The 25,284-nt window shown below is 39.7% G+C and overlaps 1 protein-coding gene across 7 annotated transcripts in view; it reads left to right on the plus strand.

Moving 5' to 3' along the window:
* ptprsb (protein tyrosine phosphatase receptor type Sb) overlaps nt 1-23,362 on the plus strand; it is a 166,736-nt gene extending 143,374 nt beyond the window's left edge. For 5 of the 7 annotated variants that reach the window (XM_058418955.1, XM_058418954.1, XM_058418958.1 and 2 more), the window contains 15 exons: nt 679-836; nt 2,522-2,533; nt 2,857-2,969; nt 5,221-5,318; nt 5,766-5,889; nt 8,951-9,126; nt 10,148-10,267; nt 11,156-11,310; nt 12,509-12,794; nt 14,135-14,313; nt 15,304-15,430; nt 15,841-15,966; nt 16,392-16,546; nt 18,192-18,327; nt 19,445-23,362. In XM_058418955.1, the coding sequence (XP_058274938.1) occupies nt 679-836; nt 2,522-2,533; nt 2,857-2,969; nt 5,221-5,318; nt 5,766-5,889; nt 8,951-9,126; nt 10,148-10,267; nt 11,156-11,310; nt 12,509-12,794; nt 14,135-14,313; nt 15,304-15,430; nt 15,841-15,966; nt 16,392-16,546; nt 18,192-18,327; nt 19,445-19,513 (2,034 nt within the window). In that variant the 3' untranslated portion in view covers nt 19,514-23,362. The remainder of the gene's footprint in view (nt 1-678; nt 837-2,521; nt 2,534-2,856; nt 2,970-5,220; nt 5,319-5,765; nt 5,890-8,950; nt 9,127-10,147; nt 10,268-11,155; nt 11,311-12,508; nt 12,795-14,134; nt 14,314-15,303; nt 15,431-15,840; nt 15,967-16,391; nt 16,547-18,191; nt 18,328-19,444) is intronic. The other 2 variants (XM_058418957.1, XM_058418961.1) reach the window with 1 other exon arrangement.
* Nucleotides 23,363-25,284: the final 1,922 nt, after the last annotated feature.

Here is a 25,284-nt window from a genome sequence, read left to right on the forward strand (position 1 = left end):
ATGTTGACAGCAAAAGGGGGACCTACACAATATGAGGCAGGTGGTCATAATGTTATGCCTGTTTTGTGTACGTTAGAAACATTTACAATCATCCCATTGGCACTTATTCATCAAAACTGCATAGGAACATTTGAAAGCACAAAATGGTGTACTAATAAGTCTGAGTTATGAAATTGTTGTATGGCATCAGCCAGCTCCATGGACATCATCCATTGTTGTCTTATTTGCCTGTTGTGCAAAATGTATTCAGGATCCTTTAAAAGGAACGCATTCAGCAGGCTAGATTTTGAGTAAAGAAGGAGACAAACATAATGGTTCAGATAAAGCTGAGCTAGAGGTTCGTTTGTCCAAGGTTCCAGCAAAGAAAAAGACATTTATGAAAATGTACTCTTTTATATAACTGTCTAAGGACGTAACTGGAGAGAAAACAAGCATTTTTTTCAGGTTGTTAAAAAGTTGCGCTCAACTTTACACACACTGCGATCAGACGCCAGTTTGATCATACAGATACACCGAAAATGAAACTGCTGATCAGTTTTAACTACACGAAACTTTATACACAAGCCTGATGTTTCTGTTTCCTCTGGGGGGGGGATCTGTGAAGAGCTCAGTAGTGATGCTCTAGAGACAGCAGTGATCTCATTCCCCCGTGTAACACTGTTGTGTTTGTGTGTTCAGAAGATGTTCGTTGCCAGCCCCTACACAGACCCGGTAATTGCACCTGACTCAGACCCTCAGCCTCTGGATGCTGGAGATGGACTCATCTGGGTGGTGGGACCCGTCCTTGCCGTGGTCTTCATCATCTGCATCGTCATCGCTATCCTGCTGTATAAGAAGTGAGTGACAACAATTTGTAGAATTTAGGCAGCAAGTTTCACTGCAATAAATAATCTAGTTTAGACCTAATTCAAAAGTCAAGAAGCTTTTATTGTCATTTCAAACATTTATATACAGTAGCTGACGCAGTATATAGTGAAATGAAACGTTTCTCCAGGACCATGATGCTACGTAAAACAACATAACAACACAGAGGGTTCTTATAAACATATACACTTCTCTGGTTTATAGAAGGTTCATGAAAACTTTATTTACTGAGTTGTATCTATAGGTGTAGCTCCATTCATCCATATATTTTTTTCCTTAAATAAAACCCCCAATCCTACCACTATACCCCCCGGAGACACTAGAAAAAACAGTGAAACAGCTCTGCCTCACCCTCAGCTACATCACTCAAAGAGTTGGCCATAACTAGCGGATGTTTTTCATTCCTGCCTGCACACTTATTATTATTGTATATACCTGCCAGCAATATTTTTTGTGAATTTAGTTTAGTTTTTATTTCCCAAAATACTAAAAAAAAACCCCAAACTAGTATTGACCCTAAACAGGCAGTTACTAATGCCGTATTTTTATATTAATGAACAATAGTTCAATCTGTTTGGTGAGGTTCGTACCTGACTGCTCGCTCCCCAACCTCATGAAAGTCAAATCTTCCTATTTATCGTGTGAACCACTCTGGGAACGTTTTTCTTTTTCGGGTCTGTTTAGAACACATTATCTGTTCACTCCGGATAATGCATTTGTATTTGGTTTACGTCCCTGGTAGATCCTTATTTATGCAGACTTCTGCAGATATTGGTAGATTTGTAAATGATGTAGCTCTGAAAAAAAAAATATGTGGAGTGTTTTATTGGCTTGCTTTCCGTTTATAGAAGATTAAGCGAAAGAAGGAAGGGAAGGGAAAGAGGAGAAATATGGCTGGTAATAGGGCCACTATTACACACTGCCAGTGTAATGGGAAGAATGTTAAAGCAGTGATTAAATATGTAAGAGAGAGGTATTTTGGTAGGGGAGAGAATAGTATCGGGGGGGGGAGATTAAATGATAACAGGAGATAATGGGAATAGCTGCCAACCGATTTTTCTATTCAGAGTGCCAAAATGCAAGTGCAAGCCTCAATGCAAAGCTTATAACGAAGGGAACAATAACGCTAGACGGAATTTGAAGCAATTCTTACTAAAAATCCCAGCAGTCACATTCACTCAGGGAAGAGAATCTATCTGTATTTGCTTAGCTCGTGAGCATCAGCTCCGAGAGGGAGATACAGTCTGCCAAACTGCAGACACGTCCTGACCTTGGCTTATTAGTCCTCATTTTTGGCATGTAAATCCCTCGCTGAGCCATACCACCATCACAGCCCTTCCATTAATCCAGAAACATTCTCATCCCCGAGGGGAAAGGAGTTAAACGCTCCCCGATGAAGTCCAATGTTATCTGGAGGAGGTGTCCTGTAGCCTGTGCATACGAATGCAAAATATTGATTTTTTTTTTCTTTGTCTTTTTGTTCTTTCTCCTCCTATTCTGCCCTCTGGCCCTACTGAATTGTCTACCTCTCTCTCTCTCTCTCTCTCTCTCTCTCTCTCTCTCTCTCCCCTTCTTTATCTCTTCCTCTTCCTGTCTTTCCCTGACTCGGTCTTTCTCTCCCTCTTATATTTCACATGGCACTCTCTGGGGACATCAGCAAACCAGACAGGTAAGCCAGTGCTGCCTTCTAATTCCCTGTAGAACATTACAGTATTTATTTTAAAGGGAAAAAATTCTCAAATAGCAAATACTGAAACCTGCTAATGAGGGAACTTTATGGCCAATAATAGCCGAATCGGCTTTCTGTTATATAACGTTTAGCAGTTGGCTGCTAGAACCGTTATTAAGTGCTGGTTTAGACTTGTAGATTGGACATATCGATTTCTGTGTCCTGAGCCTAGTTAAGCCTCTGAATTTGTACATGGGTGGGTTTTGTTTTGTACGTGTGTGTGTGTGTGTGTGGGTGTGCGTGTGTTTGTTTCTGCTAATTAGCAAGCGCAAAGACTCTGAGCCTGGCACCAAGTGTTTACTGAACAACGCTGAAATGATGGCTCATCACCCCACCGACCCTGTCGAGATGAGACGCATCAACTTCCAGACACCAGGCGCGTAAACACACACACGTATATACGCACAATATCTCACAATCTCTCTCTCTCCCTCTCTCTCTCTCTCTCTCTCTCTCTCTCTCAGCCCCTGTAGATACATGCAAGAAACATTACACCTTTGTATGGATGTATTATTGAATAAAATTTGTCCTGCAGGGTCATCCTAAAGATAAAACAGAGAACAAAAACAGCACACAATCTGTGATAAATGTACAGATGGAGAGAAAGGATAGATAGAATGCTAAAAGGGATAAGAGAGATACAGCGAGTGCTATATAGCCAAAAATTGAAGAGCACAGAGAATGAAGAGCAGAGAATCTCACCATTTTAAATCAGTATGACCTTTAAAGTTGGCACATAAGCATTAATTGATACTCGACATAAATAGATATTTCTGCCACGGTGTAATAAACCCTGTCCTTTGCAGGAGATAATATTCTCTGATCCACTGAGGACATGACTAACAGCTTCTTCTGCTGGGGTTTTTCCCGTTTTGTCATTTATTTGCAATTAGAATCATTTTTTTCAGCATCTGTGATGGGATGTGTGATTAGGACAGATATTGACATTGTTCTTTGTCCTGGTACAAAAAAACCCGTTGTAGCTCATTTATACACCGAGCTGGCATAACATTATGACCTTCTTAATATTGTGTTGGTCCTCCTTTTTCTGCCAAAACAGCCCTGATCCATTGAGGTATGGACTCCACTAGATCCCTGAACATGTTCTGTGGTATCTGGCACCAAGATGTTAGCAGTAGATCCTTTAAGTCCTGTAAGTTGTGAGGTTGGGCCTCCATGTCCAGCACACCCCTCAGATGCTCGATTAGATTGAGATCTGGGGAATTTGGTGGCCAAGTCTACACCTCAGTCTGGTTGTTGTGGTCATCAAACCATTCCTGAACCATTTTTGCTTTGTGGCACAGCACATTATCCTGCTGAAAGAGGCCACAGCCATCAGGGAATACTGTTTCCATGAAAGGGTGTACATGGTCTGCAACAATGCTTAGGTAGGTGGTAAGTGACAAAGTAACATCCACATGGATGGCAGGACCCAAGGTTTCCCAGCAGAACATTGCCCAAAGCGTGACACTGCCTCTACCGGCTTGCCTTCTTCCCATAGTGCATCCTGGTGCCATGTGAACCCCAGATAAGTGACGAGGTGTCTAATATATCCCACCCACTAACAGGAGGAGGTAATCAGTGTTATTCACTTCACCTGTTCACCGGTCATAATTATATGCCTGATCGGTGTACAAACGATATCTGTGGTTTTACTGATAGCTAAAGCACAACGGCTACACAAACGACAGCTAGCTGTTGTCTACAGGGATCATCCCCGTGATCACAACTATAAAATCTGTTTGGATGTGTGTGTGTGTGCATAAAATGCAACAGCCTAAAACCATTATTCTTACCGCCTCGATATGTTTGATTTAAAAATAAATGACTTTTGGCCATTTTGTTTCGACCACATTTTGTGTTCAGGACAGGGAAAGTTGCATTGTGTGTAGAACTACAGCAGTACAGTAAAAAATGATTCCAGTTAAGTCATTTCCTAAAGGCTTTGCATAAACAAGCTGAAACTGAGATGTTAATGTGTCTGTGGTGATAATCACTACACTGACAAATAATGCAAACGAATAGCAGAATAGTATTCAAATGAATAATGCATGTAAAGGTGTGCATGGTTTTTGTTCTGTGTGTTTATTTTTCAGTGTTGTCAGTGTTGATTAAGCGGCACTGTGAACCAATGAGAAGTACTCCTTTAAAATCTAGTTTATTCACAGTGCAGCGTCAGACTACACCTGCAGCTCTGACTGTGACATGAGTGAATCACTTTGTTCACACCGTAGTCTGAGAATGGTGTCAAATCTGGCAAAAGATTTCCCCCTTAATTGATCATAAACAGGATTTTCCCTCCATCTTCCTCTCCCTGTTCATTTTATCCCCCTGGTCTTTTCCTGAACACAAAATGGCCATTGTCTCTGGAGATGCAGACGTTTATGATTCATAACTGTGAAATCACACCTAGAGTCTAGATCCTTCCACAAGTGCCCACCCACCACACACACACACACAGGTATATGTAACCACCTCCACCTCTGCTGCTGCCTACGCACAGAGCAATACACACTAATGCATTCACTCGCACAAACCTAAACACGGCTCATTAGCACAGCGTTCTTGTGACTAATGGCGATTTTAGTTTGTTCTGATCTTCCGCTTTGACCTTTGACCCCCCGCAGGTATGATGAGTCATCCCCCCATCCCGATCTCCGAGCTGGCAGAACAAACCGAGCTTCTGAAGGCCAACGACAACCTCCGGCTCTCCCAGGAGTACGAGGTGACTGATGAGATGGGGGGACTATTGAGAATAGAGAGAGAGAGAGAGAGAGAGAGAGAGGGAAAGAGAGAGAAAACAGTATCTGAGGATAAAATCGAGAAAGGGGAGTGAACAAGGGTGTGACTATTCACCGGGAAAAGAGAAAGAAAGGGAGTAGAAACAGTGAGGTGGTCATAAAATCCAAGGTGACCTTGGCGAAGCTCATCAGCCCATACAGTTACACTGCGACTCAGTGAGATCCTCAGGAAACCGTGCACGTTATACAGATGATGTTTTATTGAGGACTAGCTGGAAGCACGCTTATTCATCAGAGAGGAAAAGCAGCAATAATTCACACTTCTGTAGTCTCTTCTGGGTGACTTTGGGAATATTTCAGCACTTTCGAAGTTAAAATCATAAAAAGTAAGCATGCTCTTTTTTGCCCTCTTTCCTCTTTTTGTGTTGTAGTCTATCGATCCTGGGCAGCAGTTCACATGGGAGCACTCGAACCTGGAAGTGAACAAGCCAAAGAACCGCTACGCTAACGTCATTGCTTACGATCACACCAGGGTCATCCTTGCGCCAGTGAATGGTACGGCTGAAAGAGCTTTTTTCTCCTCTATACACAGCCATGTACTGTCCATATAATAAATGTAGTAAAAAAAATACAAAAAAATTACATCATAGAAAATTAAAATATCAATTTCCTATTTAAAAAAAATCCAAGATTATTAACCCTTATTTTTTAAAAATATTTATTCATTTTAAGGATTACAATTTCTTTTTTTTGTGGCACATTATTTCGCTCATTTTAATTTTAATTTTTAATTTTAATTTTTAATTTAAGAAAAAGCCAAATGCGCTTAATAAGCAGATTTGGTTCAATGTAATCTTATAATAAGAAACAGTAGATGAATGTGACGAGTTTCCGCTTATCACTTGGCAATCTAGATGTGGGTTTTTTTGCAGCTGTGGACGAAAAGTCCTTCATCAGCTGTGCAAGCAAAGTGCTTGTGAAACTGTAGGAGCTGGAATCAAATTTTCATTCAGGTGAAATACGATTTCTTCAGTTACTGTAGTAACCTGCAGTCTCGCTGGATTTCTCTTCATCTATCACACACAGCCTATACACACGACTATAGTCTTTTCATAAGAAGAGACACACTTTTCTAAATCTAATGACTTTCCTGACCAATCGTTATGTCATTCAGTGTGACTCTTTGGAGGATGTACTGTAGTACCTACAGGTATGACACAAGTGCTTGAAGAAACAGACGAGGGTTTAATCCAGGGAGTACGTGTATTAGAAATTGCAGGGAAACCATAAGTCGTAGCAGTGAGACATAAACACAACAGGATATTTAATGAAAAACAAAGCTAATGGTTTAACACAGAAGATCCAAACACAATCATAAACACACCGGTGACAGGACAGAGGATGAAGACCCTAAAAAACAAAGGCGCAGGAAAAAGGTTTCTCTAAGGAAATGTTTCTTTAGACTTCTTGGAAGGAGTCTCCAGTGTCAGTGGATTGAGAAAACTGTACTTGCCATGGGCGAATCTTCCAGAAGGAGGACTTTACAGCTTTTTGCTAACAAGTTGCATTGTTTGTTTTTATTACCTTTAAAAGAGAAGAAATAGATGATGTTGTTTATAGCTGCTCTAATGGAAGTGATAACAGGAACTAGCTTGCTTATAACAGTAAACCTAACAATAAATGGGTTTTAAAAATGTGTTTCGTTAATCTTAATCACTAAAATATTGCGGCAGCTGCTGGTGTATGAGAGGAATATAACACTTTGGGACATGCTGTTGTGTAAGAAAGTAACATGGATAAAATAACAGCATTGATTATTTACCTATAGAAGCATCAGTTGTGGTCGCTTATGTTGTAAGAAACGATTCATCATGACCTTTGTACAATGTATTAGTACATTTAGATCCAGATTACTGAACCACATCATTTTTTTTTTTATTCTGATTCCTTCTGGCTCATCACACAGCCATGTGTCTGTGCATGTATCTGGACTAATCAGCTTCTCTGCAGCACGGCCCCTAATTAACATTAAGCAGCATCACAGAGCTCGGGTCAGTTCCTCTTCATCACTTCCTGTAAAATTTTGCAATCAGAGCAGTGTTAGCTAGCATGATGGTTGAAAGAACAAAGATGACAAATCTCCCTATGAAGAGTGAATGAAGTGAGAAAATTGCATTAGTGGGAAAAATTAGTGTGTGCGAATATGCCTAATTATACCATTTAAAAAAAAAAAAAAAAAGGCCCTTAATTATTTTCTTTAACATTTCATCCATAGTATAATGCTCGGAATGCATAATTTGGTTAGAGTTTAAATAAAGGAAGGTACAGCTTCTTCAAGAGACTGCCACCTGGTGTTTATTGTTGGTAATGCTCAAACAGACAATGCTCTTTATTGAGGAAATGTACTTATTTTATTTGTTTAAAAGAAAACTCTTTCCTGAACTATCAATTCTTAATGTTTTTTTATTTAATATTAAATTTATTTAATTTGATTAATTTATTAATTAATTAATTAAAATTTTTTTTGTTTGTTTTTTAACATTTTCCTTTGTTACACATAATGCTGTTTTACTACCAGCTGATAATGTTGCCAGCAGGATTTATCCCCTGGTTCATCTCTACCCCGAAGCCAGCGATGCAGCTGTGCTTTAGTCCTTTAGTCCATCTAATCTTCTCACTTCCTCATCTGCACTGTCTACTCAGACAGATCAGCTTTCAAAGCTTCAGCTTTCGTGTAATACGTCATGGTGCTCGGTATCTCATCCATCACTAACTAAGCATCACTAACTAATTTCTTCTCCTATTAAACAGCATTGTCAGTGCTAACTAACAGAGTGGCTTCTCACAGAAAAGACAAAACAATTAGCATCAGAATCTCTAGGAGCATCTCAATTTCAGGTTGGAGTTTTTTTGTTTTTTTTTTTGCTTGAAACCTCGCCGTTATTGTTTATTAAGTTATTGCGTCATTCTGGAGAGAAGTGACCCTGCTTCACTAAACTGCACAGTAAAGTATTGGGTAATTGCACAGCATGAATTTGTGCTTTTTGGATTTACGGATGCTAATACACACATTTTATTACCGTTCTTGTTGGAATGCCATAAAGCTCAATCTTATTTGCATTGCTTAATGGGAACAGTTTCAATTTTTCAATTTTGCCCCTATTAGCACAGATAACTGCAGTATTACTGCTTGCACACTCACTGCTCTACTACTGACCCTTCTCTAAAGCACTGCCACTGAGTGAAATTACATTACACTACCTCCACCAGCTTTGAAAGTTCTGTGCATAACCTGGTGCTGGCTTCGGAAAACAAAGTTCCCTGTGCATATGCGTGATAAGAGACACTGTATTTATCTGAGGCGGCCACCTTTTGTTTAGTGGTTGCCTGGCTGAATCCAGACTCAGAAGGGACAGGGTTATTACAGGACTGAGTTCTCACACAGCTAATCCTGGACTCAAGCCGCTCGCTTTAATGCTTAAGGATACCACAGAGGGAGGCCTTTTTGAATTGCTGCCGAAGAGAGACTGGGTTTTAATTTAATACCAAGAAAGTAACTCAGATGTTAAACAAATATAAACAGTAGCAAGTCACGCAGCTTGCTTGTCCGTTTCAGGCATTATAGGAAGCGACTACATCAACGCAAACTACATCGACGGCTACAGGAAGCAGAACGCGTACATCGCCACGCAGGGCCCGCTGCCCGAGACGTTCGGAGACTTCTGGAGGATGGTGTGGGAGCAGAGAGCTGCGTCGATAGTTATGATGACTAAACTGGAGGAGAAATCACGGGTAAGAGAATCATTTAAGTGGGTGGCAAGAGTTTGTGTGCCATGACTGTGAGAGAGTTCCATGATAGTGTCACAGAAAGTGTCACTTCAGAGGTGTGTGTGTGTGTGTGTGTGTGTAAGAGAGAGAGTGAGAGAGTTTACTTTAACGTGTAAAAGATAGTGAGAGATAAGGTGTGAAAAGCAACAGCTGCTTTTGTTAGCAATGTGTTTAAAGCCCCTGTCAGTTAGCTTCTTACTATTAGCTGTAGCTTCTGTGGTAAATTTATTAGCAGTTTATTAACAAGATTTTGTAGAAGCTTTTCTTGTTGTTGTTTTTAATCTCTCTGTCATATATTAGCTATCTTTGTGCCTGGGGGAATTTGATCAAGCTTAGCATTTTTATCTAGCTAACATGGTTAGCATTTTGTCTGTTTGTATAAAATACATATATTATATATACAAATACTTTATGCTTTTACTCTGATCAGGCATAACATTATAAGCATTGAGAGGTGAAGTGAATAACACTGATGATCTCCTCATCATGGCACCTGTTAGTGGGTGGGATATATTAGGCAGCAAGGGAACATTTTGTCCTCAAAGTTGATGTGTTAGAAGCAGGACAAATGGGCAAGTGTAAGGATTTGAGCGAGTTTGACAAGGGCCAAATTGTGATGACTAGACCACTGGATCAGAGCATCTCCAAAACTGCAGCTCTTGTGGGGTGTTCCCTGTCTGCAGTGGTCAGTATCTATCAAAAGATACTCATTGATGCACTTGAGGAGTGAAAGTACAGACAAGCCACTGTTGCTCAGATTGCTGAAGAAGTTAATGCTGGTTCTGATAGAAAGGTGTCAGAATACACAGTGCATCACAATTTGTTGTGTTTTGACAGCAAAAGGGGAACCAAGACAATATTAGGCAGGTGGTCATAATGTTATGCTTGGTCAGTGTATATAGTATATACAGTAAATGCGTCTGTGTCTATCATAATGCACACATTGTGTCTAAAAGATTCATGGCTGTTGTGTGTCTTTTTGTAGATAAAGTGTGACCAGTACTGGCCCAGCAGAGGCACAGAAACGTACGGCTTGGTGCAGGTCACTCTGCTGGACACCATGGAGCTCGCCACCTTCTGTGTGCGGACCCTCTCACTGCACAAGGTGATCTAAAATATCCATTAAATATATCAAATACCTATAAATTAATACATTTTTAATGTAACCCAGGGAATTCAGGTAATTAATAGGTAATAAGGTATTTAAAAACACAGACAGAAACCAAATATCTTCCCTCTGGTTTCCTTGCATGAAATCAAGCAGCCCATCAACCAATCAGTCTCTCTTTCACTTTTTCTGTCTCTCCATCTTTCTCTATCTTTCTCACATTGTCTGCTTTCAGTTCCACTAACAGGTGATATTTCCTTCTACTCCCTGCCTGTCTCAAATTCTCTGCTCGTAGCTCTTTCTCCATGACTCGCTGTCTAAATTAATCTCAATAGTTGACATTCTCTGTGTTTCTTACTGACGCTTTCCTCCAGAGACTCAGAGACTCAGGCTCTATAATTACCTTCCTCCCTCACGGAGAGTGTATCACATATCAGGCTTCTCTCTCTCTCTCTCTCTCTCTCTCTCTCTCTCTCTCACTCACTCACATACGTTCACACACTCACACTGAATTATGGAAATCACCTGATTGACTATATACAAAATTCCATTTTCAGAAAATGATAATTAATGACACTTCATAGTAATAAAGTGAACGTGACTGACATTCACACCCACATTTAAGTCAAATATGAATTATGAATTTATGAAAGTTCTGTATATATGGCTGTTAAGGCTGTTAAGGGAAATGAGCCACTGCTAATAAATACTACTTCGTTCCTGGTATGTTTATTGCTATACACTAATCATTTGGAAAAAATGTACACATATTAAGCTTTACTGAGGGAAATAGACAGCAGCTTATAATTTCTTTTTCCCTCTGTGTTTTTGTATCTCTCTCTCTCTCTCTCTCCCTCTCTCTCTCTCTCTCTCTCTCTCTCTCAGAGTGGCTGTAACGAGAGGAGAGAAGTGAGACAGTTCCAGTTCACAGCATGGCCTGATCATGGTGTACCCGAGTATCCCACTCCATTCTTGGCTTTTCTGCGCAGAGTTAAAGCCTGCAATCCTCCAGATGCAGGGCCTATCATCGTTCACTGCAGGTCAGTATGCATGGTGCACACACACACACACACACACACACACACATCCATTTCTTTCTGGGTTTCAGTGGGTTCGATATTATTGGCTTTAGTCATGGGGTATTTTGTGATGGTGGCTCAGTGGTTGTGGCTCTGGGCTACTGTTTGGAAGTTTAGGTTTAAATCCTGGTTCCTGCCAAACTGTGATTGTTGAGCCCTTGAGCCAGGATCTTAACCCTCTACTGCTCAAGCTACACTGCAAGCCACTAAAAATAACATTAACTTCATTAATGGCTGTGTTTTTGTCATTTATTTTTGGTTTTGTAGGTCATTTGTGTATCGATTCGGTATAGGTGAGATTATCTTTAGGCTGCTAGTCCTGGAATTTGCATCGAAAATCCTTCACATGGTCAAATTTAGTCATTTTTTTGTATACAAAGTTCTAAAAAACTGTTCCTGAACCGAAATATGTTTCTCTTTTGTGTGTATCTTGTGTATATATATATATATATATTAACTGTTTTCATTGCTTTATTATCTTGCCCGGTAATGGGTTTAATATTATCGCACCAAATGCTACAGTTGTAATCGAATTAATGTCCCTTATTACATAAATTACATTCGTTACAATTTATTAGAGAAGTGCAAGTTTACATTGGAACATGTATAATGAAATCATTACGTACCCATGATCATCGGTATCATCCACGTCAGTCTATTTGTTAAAAATCAATTTTGGTCAGAATCTGATTGTATTGAGATTTTTTTGGTTGTTTGCCATGATTCAGCCACAGATAGATGGAAGGGTTTCTTTTCCAGACTGTCTCATATATATACATACAGACTAGATCTGGACTCGTGTCTCTCCACTGCAGACTCCTTACCACAAAAGGCATATTATCTTTCAACATATTTCCCATAAGTAATTTTAAGAATAGACAACCTCTAGAATTGTAATGTGGCCTCTAATAAGGATTAAATAGAAAGAAAGATGTTGATTTCTTCTCCCCTTTCTCCTCCTCTGGCTCACTCTGTTTGTCTCTTTGTAATTTAAAATGTGTGGTTGATTAAATCCACTGGATCATGTCTCTGGTCATGGAATGTGTCTTTGGAGACTTTGTTATACATTTAACATCACAAACACACACACACACACACACACACAATGAGGCATTAGAATGCTCCTGAGATGATCTCTCTCTCTCTCTCTCTCTCTCAGTGCGGGCGTGGGACGTACAGGCTGCTTCATTGTGATTGATGCCATGCTGGAGCGTATCCGTCACGAGCGCACCGTTGACATCTATGGCCACGTGACGCTGATGCGCTCTCAGAGGAATTACATGGTGCAGACGGAGGATCAGTACAGTTTCATCCATGAGGCTCTGCTCGAGGCTGTCACCTGTGGCAACACCGAAGTGGCAGCACGCAGCCTCTTCTCCTACATGCAGAAACTGGAGCAGGTGGAGAGCGGAGAACACGTCACAGGCAGGGCACTGGAATTTAAGGTACAGACCCCATGTCGGATGTCAAGTCTGTGTAACTATATATAACTCATACACATTAGAAAGAAATGTCATTTCTTCAGGACCACAGTGTGACGGATAACAATACAGCAGCATGGTAACACAGGACTATGTAAAGTACAAATACGTAAGGAACAACATATGATAGATGGGTGGAGAAGGTAGATCAGGGGTGTCTAACTGCGTGGACTGCTTATACCACAGCAATTTGCCAATGATTGTGATGTTTGAACATGTTTTATTGTTCAGGAGTCAGCCGGAATTAATACCCTGAGCTATGATGTTATATGAAATTAATTCTGACCAATCAGATTCCACAAGACAATAAATATGCACTAGCCAGACAGGAGAACAGAACTGCATTGTATAGGAGAAAACCAGCACTACTTATTGGGATGAGATGCAAAGCCAGCGTCTCATAGCAGCATTTTAAAGGGCACATGTGCAAAGATGATCATACAAATGCTAGATGTTTGGAAGGGTTTGATTAGCAGTGTATTGACTACGTCATAGAAGAAGCTGTTTTGAAGTCTGGTGGTGGTAGCATAGATGTGCCAGCTGTTTGTACCAGATGCTAGAGGGATGAAGGGTCTCAGAGAGGGGTGCGAGGGTCATTCATAATTCTGGATGCCTTACAGACTGCATTTGAGGTAGAAGGAGTCAGAGGGAAAGCCTGATAAAAATGTATATTTATTTATTCATACACGCCTTAAAGATATACTCTTCACTACAATACTCACTATAACTGTGTGTCTTCTAGAATGTTAAGATGAAACGTTTTTGCAAAATCGAATAAAATTTATATTGAACTTTTTTATCAGACTTTTTACAAGATGGCATTTTTAATATTAAAACATGCTCCCAAACCTGCAATAATCAGAATCATTCAAAAGATTTAGAATAGTGCAGTTTGCAGTTGCGGTATGTATGAATTAAATTAGTGGGCTAATTTCAGGGTCCTGCTTTCATATTTCTGGCCCAGAAATTGGATCTGATTCCAGTTTTATCAGCTGCTCAGCACTAACTGCACTAACAAATGACTAGACAGAAGTAGTTTTAACAGAAGGAGTGGGAATGTTTCTGGAGGTTATGGAAGTTTGTCAGCGATTTCCATGCAGTTCTCCAACTTACAAACTCCAAATTACAAACTGCCCCTTTAAATTGGTAAAGCATTTTGTTTTAAGTTATATTAATAGTAGTTATTGCGATGCTGCTTGTTTAACCATTCTGTTCTCATTCTGATCTATGACTTCGTTCTGTCTAATCTGGTTTGCTGAACACTTAACATATGTTTTTCTTATTCTTTTTTTTTTCTTTCATAGCGCCTGGCGAACACTAAAGCTCACACCTCCAGGTTTGTGACGGCCAACTTGCCCTGCAACAAGTTCAAGAACAGGCTGGTAAACATCATGCCATATGAGACCACCCGTGTGTGCCTGCAGCCAATCAGAGGCCTCGACGGCTCTGACTATATCAACGCCAGCTTTATCGATGGATACAGGTAAAGCATAGCACAGATTTGCTCGAAATGAACTTTTCCTATTAGGTTTTTGTGAAACACTGATTGCCTTCACCCCTGTCATTATATATAGACAGTTTCACTGTAGTTAACGAACATGCATTTATAGAACAGTTTAGGTTATATATAAAGTAAATGGAGTAACCGAAGTCGAAGGAAACGTACATGAAAGATGAATGGATGCTGGAAACAGGGAGATTTGTGTGATCTGCAAAGTAAACCAAAATACTAAAAGTGTTGATTTGCCCAAAAGGTTTAGGAATCCTACTGTCCGAATGTCTTTTCTATTAAAATTTGCTAGCCAAATCACAGATCCTAACTGTTTTGAAAATGTTTTAAAAATAATAATAATAAAAATAATTTCGAAATCAATTAAATAATTTAATTAATGAATGAAAAATCATTTTATTAATTCTAAAAATTATTTAGTAAATAAACAGTAGATCAGTTTGATACTTAACCATTTAATTTGACCGATAAAATCCTAAAATCAAATGTACATGTGCAAATATACCTGATATCCATATATACAGTACATATGCTCCAAGTACCAAAGTAGAACAATCCAGATCTCAATCATTCTAATGCTGGAACTGCCTTGTGTCCTTTCAGTTAAAAATCTACAAGCATTTACAGATACCTAGTCTATATTTCCATATTCTAATTATATAATAAGGTGCTTGACATGCTTCTTTCTCCGAAATTGTTTAGATTTAGGTATACAGACATACTGTATTTAATAATGTACTAATTTCGGATACTGCTTAATCATACAATAAGAAACCTACATATAAAATAGAAACATAAACCACATTACAGGTTAAATCACATTGTTTAGAGTGTTCTTGCGCATTAGGATTCCAGCTCACACCCTCTCCTTTTATTCCACGTCTGCTGTGTTGTGAGCACGTCTGCGTTTACCCCAGAGTTTAATGTATTCTGATTGTGTATCTCCGTGTTTTCCACTTTCAGGCAGCAGAAGGCATACATCGCCACACAAGGTCCTTTAGCGGAGACCACAGAGGATTTCTGGAGGATGCTGTGGGAACACAACTCCACCATCGTGGTCATGCTGACCAAACTGAGAGAAATGGGACGGGTGGGTGACGAACTGCAACACACCACAACTTAAGAGCTTGAAATGTTGTGTTTTTGTTTAGTTAGACGCTGATATATGTGCTTCAGATTATACAAGCAAAATAATTACCATGCTTTATCCGTGTTGAAATAAAAAAAATCTTATTATAATGATGAAATCCTGTTATTTTAACTGAATTTTGTTCAAGAAATATATATATATATATATATATATCAGTTCATTTCTATTCACGCATGTGAGTGTAAAGAGTAATGAGATTCCACCCTGTTATATTTATTCCAACTTCATATTATATAATTTATTTTAAAATGATATTTTCGTGTTCATTAGCGAAATGAATTCAAGACATATTTTTTTAAGTTTCCATTTTGAGTGATGATAATTATCTTCATGTCTGTTTGCACACGCAGGAAAAATGCCACCAGTACTGGCCCGCAGAACGCTCTGCCCGCTACCAGTACTTTGTGGTGGACCCCATGGCCGAGTACAACATGCCGCAGTATATCCTGAGAGAGTTCAAAGTTACAGACGCGAGAGTGAGATTAATGATTTTTTTTATCTATTCTGCTAATTAAAAAAATCTTAAGTGTTCCATCAAAGATCGCAGTTATCAGGCATGTTGTGTAATGAGATGTAATGTAAATGAGGTTATTGAGTGTGTTAATTGGGTTCGATGGCTGTGGGAAGTTGAGATCAGAAAAAGGCTCCAGAAGGAATAAATTTGATATCAGTGACTGTATGGGATAATTCCTCAGAGCTGCTGTTATAGAAACTGAATCAACACCTTTGGCTGATTAGATCTGAGAATTCCGCAGCACTGAAGTGTAAAGATAATTATATGTAAATGTATATGTTACAAAAAAGGCACTATCTTTCTTTTAAGATATTTAAATAAAACACATTCATGCTCTGTTAATTGTTTTATCATTTCCTGTTTGTTCTGCTCTGTTTCTCTCTGAAGGATGGACAGTCACGGACAGTCAGGCAGTTCCAGTTCACTGACTGGCCTGAACAGGGAGTGCCAAAATCAGGAGAGGGCTTCATCGATTTTATTGGGCAGGTGCACAAAACCAAGGAGCAGTTCGGACAGGACGGGCCAATCACTGTCCACTGCAGGTTTGTTGTCTGATACGTCCACTTATCCGAGATGACTTGGCTCATCCTCAAGGGGTCACGGGTGCAAATCTCCGCTGATGGTTCCTGCTGCTGTGCCCTTGGAAATAAGCACTTGACCTCATGTGAATACAGGGCAGCAGCACATGCAGCTGGTTAAATATAAATGTCCTCAGAGACCGCAGTAGTCACGTGGCACTGCTGAAACGTTAAACCTGGATTCTAGCTGTAGTGCACAAGTCTGTAGTGCTTACAAGTGCTTATTCTGAGGACACAGGGTAATTCCGTTGTCCTCTACAAACTGTGCTGTTGTATTATCAGCGGTTCAGAAGTAACCGGTGATCAAGGGCAAATTAAATATAATATGAAAATAGCTAGGAGTACACTCCTCCTACTCAGCATATGCACTTTAAAGCTGCATTAGTGTACAGTGAAAATTCCAGAATGCATCATCAGACAGCTGTTTTTATTATCCCCCAAACTCCCCAGTGCAGCTACATACAGCAATGTTGAGAGAGAGCACAGTTTTGGAAATTTTACAGATGTTTCCAAAATGATTTTTTGCAAAAAAAAAAAAAAAAGTGACACTTGAAGACACAAAGCCAAATGTTTGACGATTGACCAGAAACAGCAGGTGGAATTATAACCGAGTTTCACATAGAGTATGGTGTGTTTACTGCATAGAAATATAAAGAAGTGTCAGGAAGTTTTGTTTCTGTTAATACTACAACTGAGAATAGATATATGATATATTAGATTTTTATCACCTATTAGTGTTTACACCGAACAGGCATAACATTATGAGCGCTGACAGGTGAAGTGAATAAGACTGATGATCTCCTCATCATGGCACCTGTTAGTGGGTGGGATATATTAGGCAGCAAGTGAACATTTTGTGCTCAAAGTTGATGTGTTAGAAGCAGGAAAAATGGACAAGTGTAAGGATTTGAGCGAGTTTGACGAAGGGCCAAATTGTGATGGCTAGACCACTGGATCAGAGCATCTCCAAAACTGCAGCTCTTGTGAGGTGTTCCCAGTCTGCAGTGGTCAAAAGTGGTCCAAGGAAGGAACAGTGGTGAACCGGTGACAGGGTCATAGGCGGCCAAGGCTCACTGATGCATGTGGGGAGCGAAGGCTGGCCCGTGAGATCCGATCCAACAGACGAGCTACTGTTGCTCAGATTGCTGAAGAAGTTAATGCTGGTTCTGATAGAAAGGTATCAGAATACACAGTGCATGACGGGTCAGGGCTGTTTTGGCAGCAAAAGGGGGACCATCACAATATAGGTAGGTGGTCATAATGTTATGGCTGAAAAATACTTGATGGTTATTATATTTACTCTAGAGATGAAGGTTTAATACGGAGCAGTGTAACATGCTGAAAAAAAAATGGGCAGGGCCTCTAACAGGCAGAACAACGGTCAGGGATAACGGCTACATGAGCCTCTGCCTCACATTAGACTGACTAATTAATCAAATAAGAGTGATTCATTAGGCAGGAACCAGCCTTCTCTTCCACTTCCTTTTTTCCGCCTAACTCGTCATCTGTCTCATTTGCTTATTGACTCATACTCCACACACACACTGTGCTTTTCATTGTGGTTGTTGATCTCTTACTTATTGCCTCTCTCTCTCTCTCTCTCTCACAGTGCGGGTGTTGGTAGGACAGGTGTGTTCATCACTCTCAGTATCGTTCTGGAAAGGATGCGTTACGAGGGTGCTGTGGACATCTTCCAAACTGTCAAAATGCTGCGCACACAACGACCAGCAATGGTGCAGACAGAGGTAACAAAAAATCCTTATCTAAATACCTACTTATTTCTACTTATTCCGTGCCATATTCAGTGACGGTGTAAGGTTATTCATCATCAGAGCCAGGTTATGTCCATGTGCAGATTCATTTTCTAGCCTCCAAAATATAAATGATGTCTCTCACCTGTATGCTCTTCATACCAGTGTGCCTTTTCTTGAGTAAAAGTATTTTCAATAGTGCCTAGGGAACCATTTATATAGACAAGGATTATGTAGTGTGTGTGATACCGGCCTCCTCAAATGACAATCCATAGTATTTTTTACAGACATTTCAGCTTTATATTTTGTGGGAAATTGTCAGACAGCAGTGCTGGATTTAATACACTCCTCTGTAGAGCTGTTGTCTCTCGTGAAGAATGTCTTGCAGGTCATGTTCAGACTCCTGACTAAGACACGTCTCTTTTTTGGGCAATTTTGCGAATTAATTCATTTAATCATAGGCAATCAATCAAATAGTGTGAAAAAATGAGAAAAGACACAACAAAATTCTTAAAATTGCTTATGGCTATTTGAGGTCTTTATACAGTACATAGGGCTATAAGAATAGATGTTTTCTAAATTGAATTAGTCTTCTCGAATTGTCCCAGTCTCGGGCATTGGTCTAAAATCAATAGGAGGTGGAGGCTTACTGGTTAAGGTGCTGGGCTGCTGTTTGGAAGGTTGTGAGTTTGAGCCCCAGGTCCACCAAGCTGCCTCTGCTGGGTCCTTGAGCAAGGCCCTTAACCCTCAAATGCTCAGTCATATAAAATGAGATAAAATGTAAGTGGCTCTGGATAAATGCAAATAAGGTACATATAGTGTTTGTCTTTTGTATGAGCAAAGTAATTTCTTGTTTAAGAAAAAATAGCCTAAATATTTGTGAGACAAATGACGTAACAGATGTAATGGCACCCTTATGAAAAGGAATTGATGCTTTTGACTCAATTGATGTTTCAATTGATGCCGTTATAGATGGTCTTAACTTTAAGTCCTGTTCTTGGACCTGAGAACGGCAGTCTTTACTACAGCTATGTTAAATACCCTCTTCTGTTGTCGAGATTTTCTCCAGTGGCCGATTTAACCCTGTATGTCTCGGTCTTTGTCTGTGCAGGATGAATACCAGTTCTGTTACCAGGCCGCTCTCGAGTACCTGGGAAGCTTCGATCACTATGCAACATAAAAAGAAGGAAGAACACACTCATCTCACCAACACCTGTCTCAATGTTTTACAACGCTACAGAAATTTTCTTGTTCCATGATGCCATTGCGAAGGGGGGGGGGGGGACATTTTGAAGTACGATAACATCGAGGACTATTTTGGAGGAGGAAAAAAAAGAAATGACAAAATGTTTTCTCTCAAGAGCTTCCCAGGGAAGTTCTGTATCACAGCAAGCTTATTACCTCAGTGTTCAGTTATTGATATTAATGTCGTGGTCGCCTTTTTAGAAATATTACAACGTGGATAATTAAATGAAACCTCTTTCAAAACAACAAAAAAAATTGCGATATGTAAAAAAAACAAACAAACAAACAAAAACAATGAAATCAAACGCCTGGAAAATTGCTGCACTCTTCACTGGGAGTTTAACCCGAACTGTTATTTGCCAATGAAAAGATCAGAGGTGAACTCCAGGTCAGCTCCTGTATGACGAAGGTTTTCAGTGCTGTAAAGGAAGCAGAACTCGTACCTTCTGTGCCTAACGGAGCAACAATGGCAGAGGGTCAAAGGTTACGGATTCTCTTGGTTTCGGAGGCGAACGGCTGTATCACTGACTCTTCTTACACTACATTAGTAATGTGATATAATCAGCTTCAGTGTCTCTTTTACTCCTGGTCATTTGGAGCGCTATTGTGATTGAACCTTGCCTTTGAAGAGCTGTCAGATACGTCTGTAGATTTTGTCGGTTTTCGACAGAGCGCCTGTGAATACTGTTATTCTGATGTGTGTCACTCTTTCTCTTTCTTTCTCTTTCTCTCTTTCTGTCTCTTTCTCTCTCCACAAATATGCTGCTTTATACCCTGTGTGTGAGACTATGAGAAAATATGAGTTAGCAACGGCTTCAATTTAGTCCTGAACTCCTGAAATTGTGGCAATCCAAGACTGGAGATAAAGAAGCTGGTTTGGTTTGAGCCCGTATAAAGACCATGTAGATAAAACACGCCCCTTCTTCAGTTCTGGGCCAGTGATACGTTCATAAACAGGATCATAACTAGGAGCAGTAACATGACCACATATACACCTTGGCAGAAAATATAAAGCCAAAGTATCTTTAAATCTGATTGAAATGCTCCTGCCAACTCTAAAAGTCTCAAGATTTCTCTCGCAAGTAAATTTCAAAGCATTCCTTTACAGTTTTACACGAAACAACGAAAGGCTTTGTAAATTTCAATTAAAAACCGATTGCCAAAAGCAAAAACTGACTGTAGGAGCCAGTACAAGTCAGTTATTCCAGTTAATTGAACTGCGCTAGAAGAAATTGTTATGTTTTTGTTTAGTGGAGGAGTCGTGTGTAGGCTATAGCACAAATGAGTTTCTTAAGTATAGTTACAGAGGAATTAGCACAAGCCGTCTGAAACGGAGGAAAACGGAGGACGGTTCCTGTAGGTCTGATACTCTTCTCGTCAAGAGACTAAAAGTGAGCCTTACTGTCGTCGTCAAATATTTAACCAACATGATTTTTTATTTCGTTTCGCTGATATTATGCTTGTATTTTTAATAATATTTATATATTTTTTTTTTTTTCGAGTACTTGCTGGAATATAATCGACGAGATGTTGTGTAGTTGGCAAGCTAACGTGACTGTACATGGTCCCTCTGTACGTTATTTTGATATTTCCTGTACAATTCTCTCTTAGAGTGTCCTGTAGGAACAGAACAGCACAAGGCCTGGAACGAGCTACAAAAAAAAAAGAGAAAAGAAAAAGCTTAATAATTCCCCCAGAAGGGCCAAACAACTTTGTAATTTTGTAAAAATGACCATGTACCAAGATCAGCTCTCCAAAGTGTCAGTACTATAAATACAATTCTCCCGCTGATAGGAATAACTAGCCGAAAAACAAATGACCGCTATTTAAAAGTATTGGAGAGAGATTAAGGGACATTAAAAAAACGACTTTTTAAATCCTATTATTTAAAGCACATACTGATGGAGTACTGATGTTATTTTAACTTATATTTATTACCCTTTACTATCCAATCTGCTTATTTATACGAGATTACGGCTGATGTTTGTTGATATATAGGGAAATGATTATGGTGAGATTGCACAATATACAACCTTACGATCGAAATAGCTCTGTATCAGTGGAGCATGTGTTCAAATGCACTTTGCAGATGAAAATAGGCAGAAGCGATAGAGGAGAGGAACTTTTCTCTTCGTCTCTTGAGGTAAAGCACAGCTGAAAGACTTACAAGTGAAAATGAAACAACTTTAAAGTACACACACACACATATATATATATATATATATATATATATATAGAGAGAGAGAGAGAGAGAGAGAGAGAGCCAGCTTTTGTAATATCTTACAGCACATACATTGTGATTCTTTCTCTTTTTTGTTGCGACGTCAAATTTAAGTATATCGGATCCTTTTAAAGTGATTCTTTCGATGAAGTAGTGACATAAATAATGAACAGGAAATCTAAACACTTTAATGGATAAGTATTCACCGCTCCCCGACTCCTCAGAGACTGAAATGAGTGCATTGTCTTTCCGCAGAAATTATAGCTCTGAGCTTTGCCATTTTCTCCCATTTATCAATGCAAATTTTTCTCCAACTCTCCCGAAATAGATGGGGAACAACAATTGGCAGTAATTTTCATTTCATGAAACAGATTTTCAACCCGGATTTAAGTCTAGTCACAGCCACTCTAAAACACAAGACATCTCTTCTCAAGAATCTGATTGTATTTAAGCTCCATCCATGTTGCCCTTGATGGCAACAAGATTTCCAAGTCCTCCTGCTGAAAAATGTTGATGATAGGAACGGAGTTATCTGGGTGTTAGCTGGTTATATTTGGTTTACACCAAAACTAATGCTTTGCTTTCAGATCAAAATCCTTTCCTAAATCTCTCAGGTTTGGTCCCATGTCTCCTGCCCGAAGGTTAAAGGCTTTTTTTTTAGAGGCTAATTAAAATATTAGCCTTTCTCAGAAATGGCTTCCTTCTGTCCACTGTCCTATAGAGGCCAGATCTCTGAAGAGCTGATGATATTGATGAGATCTACACAGGCTGTACTATTTTAGCCAGTTATCTCCTTCAGTGTTGTAGCAGGCCTCTTAGACACTTCCTCTTAGACAATTGCCCTTCTTGGCCCTGCTCTCAGTTTGGAAGGATGGCCTGATCCGGTTAGTGTCAGGGTTGTGCCAAATTTGTTATAATGGATTTCTAGGAGGTTTCAAAGCTTTGCTGATCGTTTTCCTCCAGCATTGTTATTCCTCCTAACAACTCTTGAAGCTTCTTAGGCAGCTCTTTGGTCCTCATAACAGCAGGACTGATCTGATCTGACCTTTTCCGTCGTGAGACCTTCCAAAGTCAGAGTGGACACAGTTGGATTTGAACTGAATGCAGGTATATCTTCTTTAACATCTTTAGTGTGAGTGCTCAAGAAAATTCTGATCTAGACTGTTAGAAGGGAGTGGGGTGTAAATACTTATTAATTAAGCAGGTTTTTTTAAAATAATTCTGGAGAACCTTCAAATAATGTATTCAATTTTATTTATGTAAAGAGTCACTTCAAAAGAGGCAGTAAAAAATCGCATATACTTAAACTTGAAAAAGAGAACTAATCACTAGGGGGTGAATACTTACTGGAGACGCTGTAAAAGAGGGAATGTAATGCAGGATAACTCACAGAATCTGGACAAAAAATGTACCCCAAGATTTTAATACTTTGCAAGATATTCAGGCCAAGTGCTAACAAGTGTTCATACTTTCAACCTATTACTTCTCTCTGCTGATTTATTTGAAATCATATATGTAGATATGTTGACTTTGTAATAAAAACAGAAAGACTGGATACACACTCCTCTGCAACGTGTCTGCTTTCTTTTCGACATTTTCCCCAAAGGCGGGCGATCGGCTAACAGCATTTCCCTTCTCCATTTCGAGCACAAAGCCAACAGCTTGAACGCTATGAGTCAGTCAATATCTCAACGTGAATGTGCTTCACATTTAATCTAAAATTTCTGCCCAAAGCCAGAAATCACAATAGCTTGTCAAGTTCTGTTTGTTTTTCCCTCCTTCTCTATTTTTCCCACCTGATTTGTTTCTCACTTTCTCTCCCTGCCTCTTTCCCATATCGCCATTTCTGTTATTTCTCTCTACTCATCTGCGGCGCAAGCTGTTCACAGCATCATCTCTACACCTATCGCTTGTTTTTCAAATCCAAGTAGACAGAGATGCAATCCCCCATCTGCCCCCTTTCCTCACTTTTATCCTGCTCTCCCTCGGTGTGTAAAATGAAGGTTGGATGTTTGGGGGGGGGGATCCTGAGCTAGGCGAAGTGGTTAGTAACAACACTACCAAAAATAGCTACTGAAGATAACTAATAAAACACAATTTGGATGCGGACCCTTTGGTGTAAGTAGCAGCTGGTGTATAAGCTGTGTTGATTCTTATACTGTTCAAGTTCAATTCTATCAAATGAAATGAATACCACTGATATACTCAGATGAGCCAAAACATTATGATCACCTTGTTGGTCCATAGCTCTGATTTATCACCAAAACTTTTGCACTGCTGATCAGACTTGGATCAGACATCAAGCATCCCATAGATGCTTGATGGGATTGAGATCTGGTGGATTTGGAAGTCAGGGGATTCTTGAAATCTTTCATAGGTGCCTTTCATAGGTAGGTTACATGTGTCAAATTGACAGCCACATGACTGCCCAGACTCAGCTGCCCAGAGCATGACATTCCCTTCTTCACATCCTGCTGCTGTCACTTCCCCAAGTAAATCGTGCACCCTTGGCTGTTCATGTGATATAAAAGAAAACTGAACTCTTCATTTCCATTTCTTTATAGTCCAGTTCTGATTCTCTTTGCCCACTGTAGGTGTTTTTGGTTGTGGACAGAAGTCAGCTTGGGCACTCTGACCAATTAGCAGCTATGCAACGCCATACAGTGCAAGCTGCACTGTGATGTTCTGACAACTTTCTACCACTGAGCCTAGAGCACCCATGATCCTGTCACCAGTTTACCGGTTGTCCTTCCATCAGTGGTGGACCGTCAGGGCCAGCAAGGCCTTCTCTGCTGGCCTAAACATGCTGGCCTGAATCACTGACTTGCATTTTAATATATTTAATATATATTTCCATGAATGTGTATTAAATTATTCCCAATAGTCTATTCTGTACATTTCATAGCTTTTCTCTTGGTTGTGCTGCTTCCAGTAGAGTATATTTATGATAAGAGTATTTATCCAATCATATTTCAGCTAGTGGCTGACATCATGTGTTGCCAGGGTGAAAGAAATCTGCCTTTAGAATCAATAGTGCAGACGCCCGTAGCTTAAAATAAGTAGCTATGAAATTGTTACATGAACCAATCAGATTTCGAGTTGCCGTCACTGGGGCCATCTAGCAGGCATACGATTACATCAGCAATGTCCTGTCCTTTGATTGGATAATTGGAGTAATCAGAAGCAGCAAACTGCACAAACTAAATAAAATATATATATTTTAACTCACAATGGCTGACAGAGGAGAAGAAATCGATTTGGTCGCAGACATCCTTACAAATGCATTTTCAAGGCGGACTGTAATAAAATGGACTATTCCTTGTGAGGTGTGAAATACTGTAGCCTAATTTCTTTTTTATTTTGCTATTAAGCGGTTGATTAGAATCTATTACCATGGCGTCATAATGATGGTATAGAGGTGGATTAATTCAGGAAGGACACCAGTGAAGGCCTAGGTGTGAAATGCACGGCCCGTCACTGCCTTC

Source organism: Hemibagrus wyckioides, linkage group LG20, assembly GCF_019097595.1.
Source record: "Hemibagrus wyckioides isolate EC202008001 linkage group LG20, SWU_Hwy_1.0, whole genome shotgun sequence".
NCBI classification, from domain to species: domain Eukaryota; kingdom Metazoa; phylum Chordata; class Actinopteri; order Siluriformes; family Bagridae; genus Hemibagrus; species Hemibagrus wyckioides.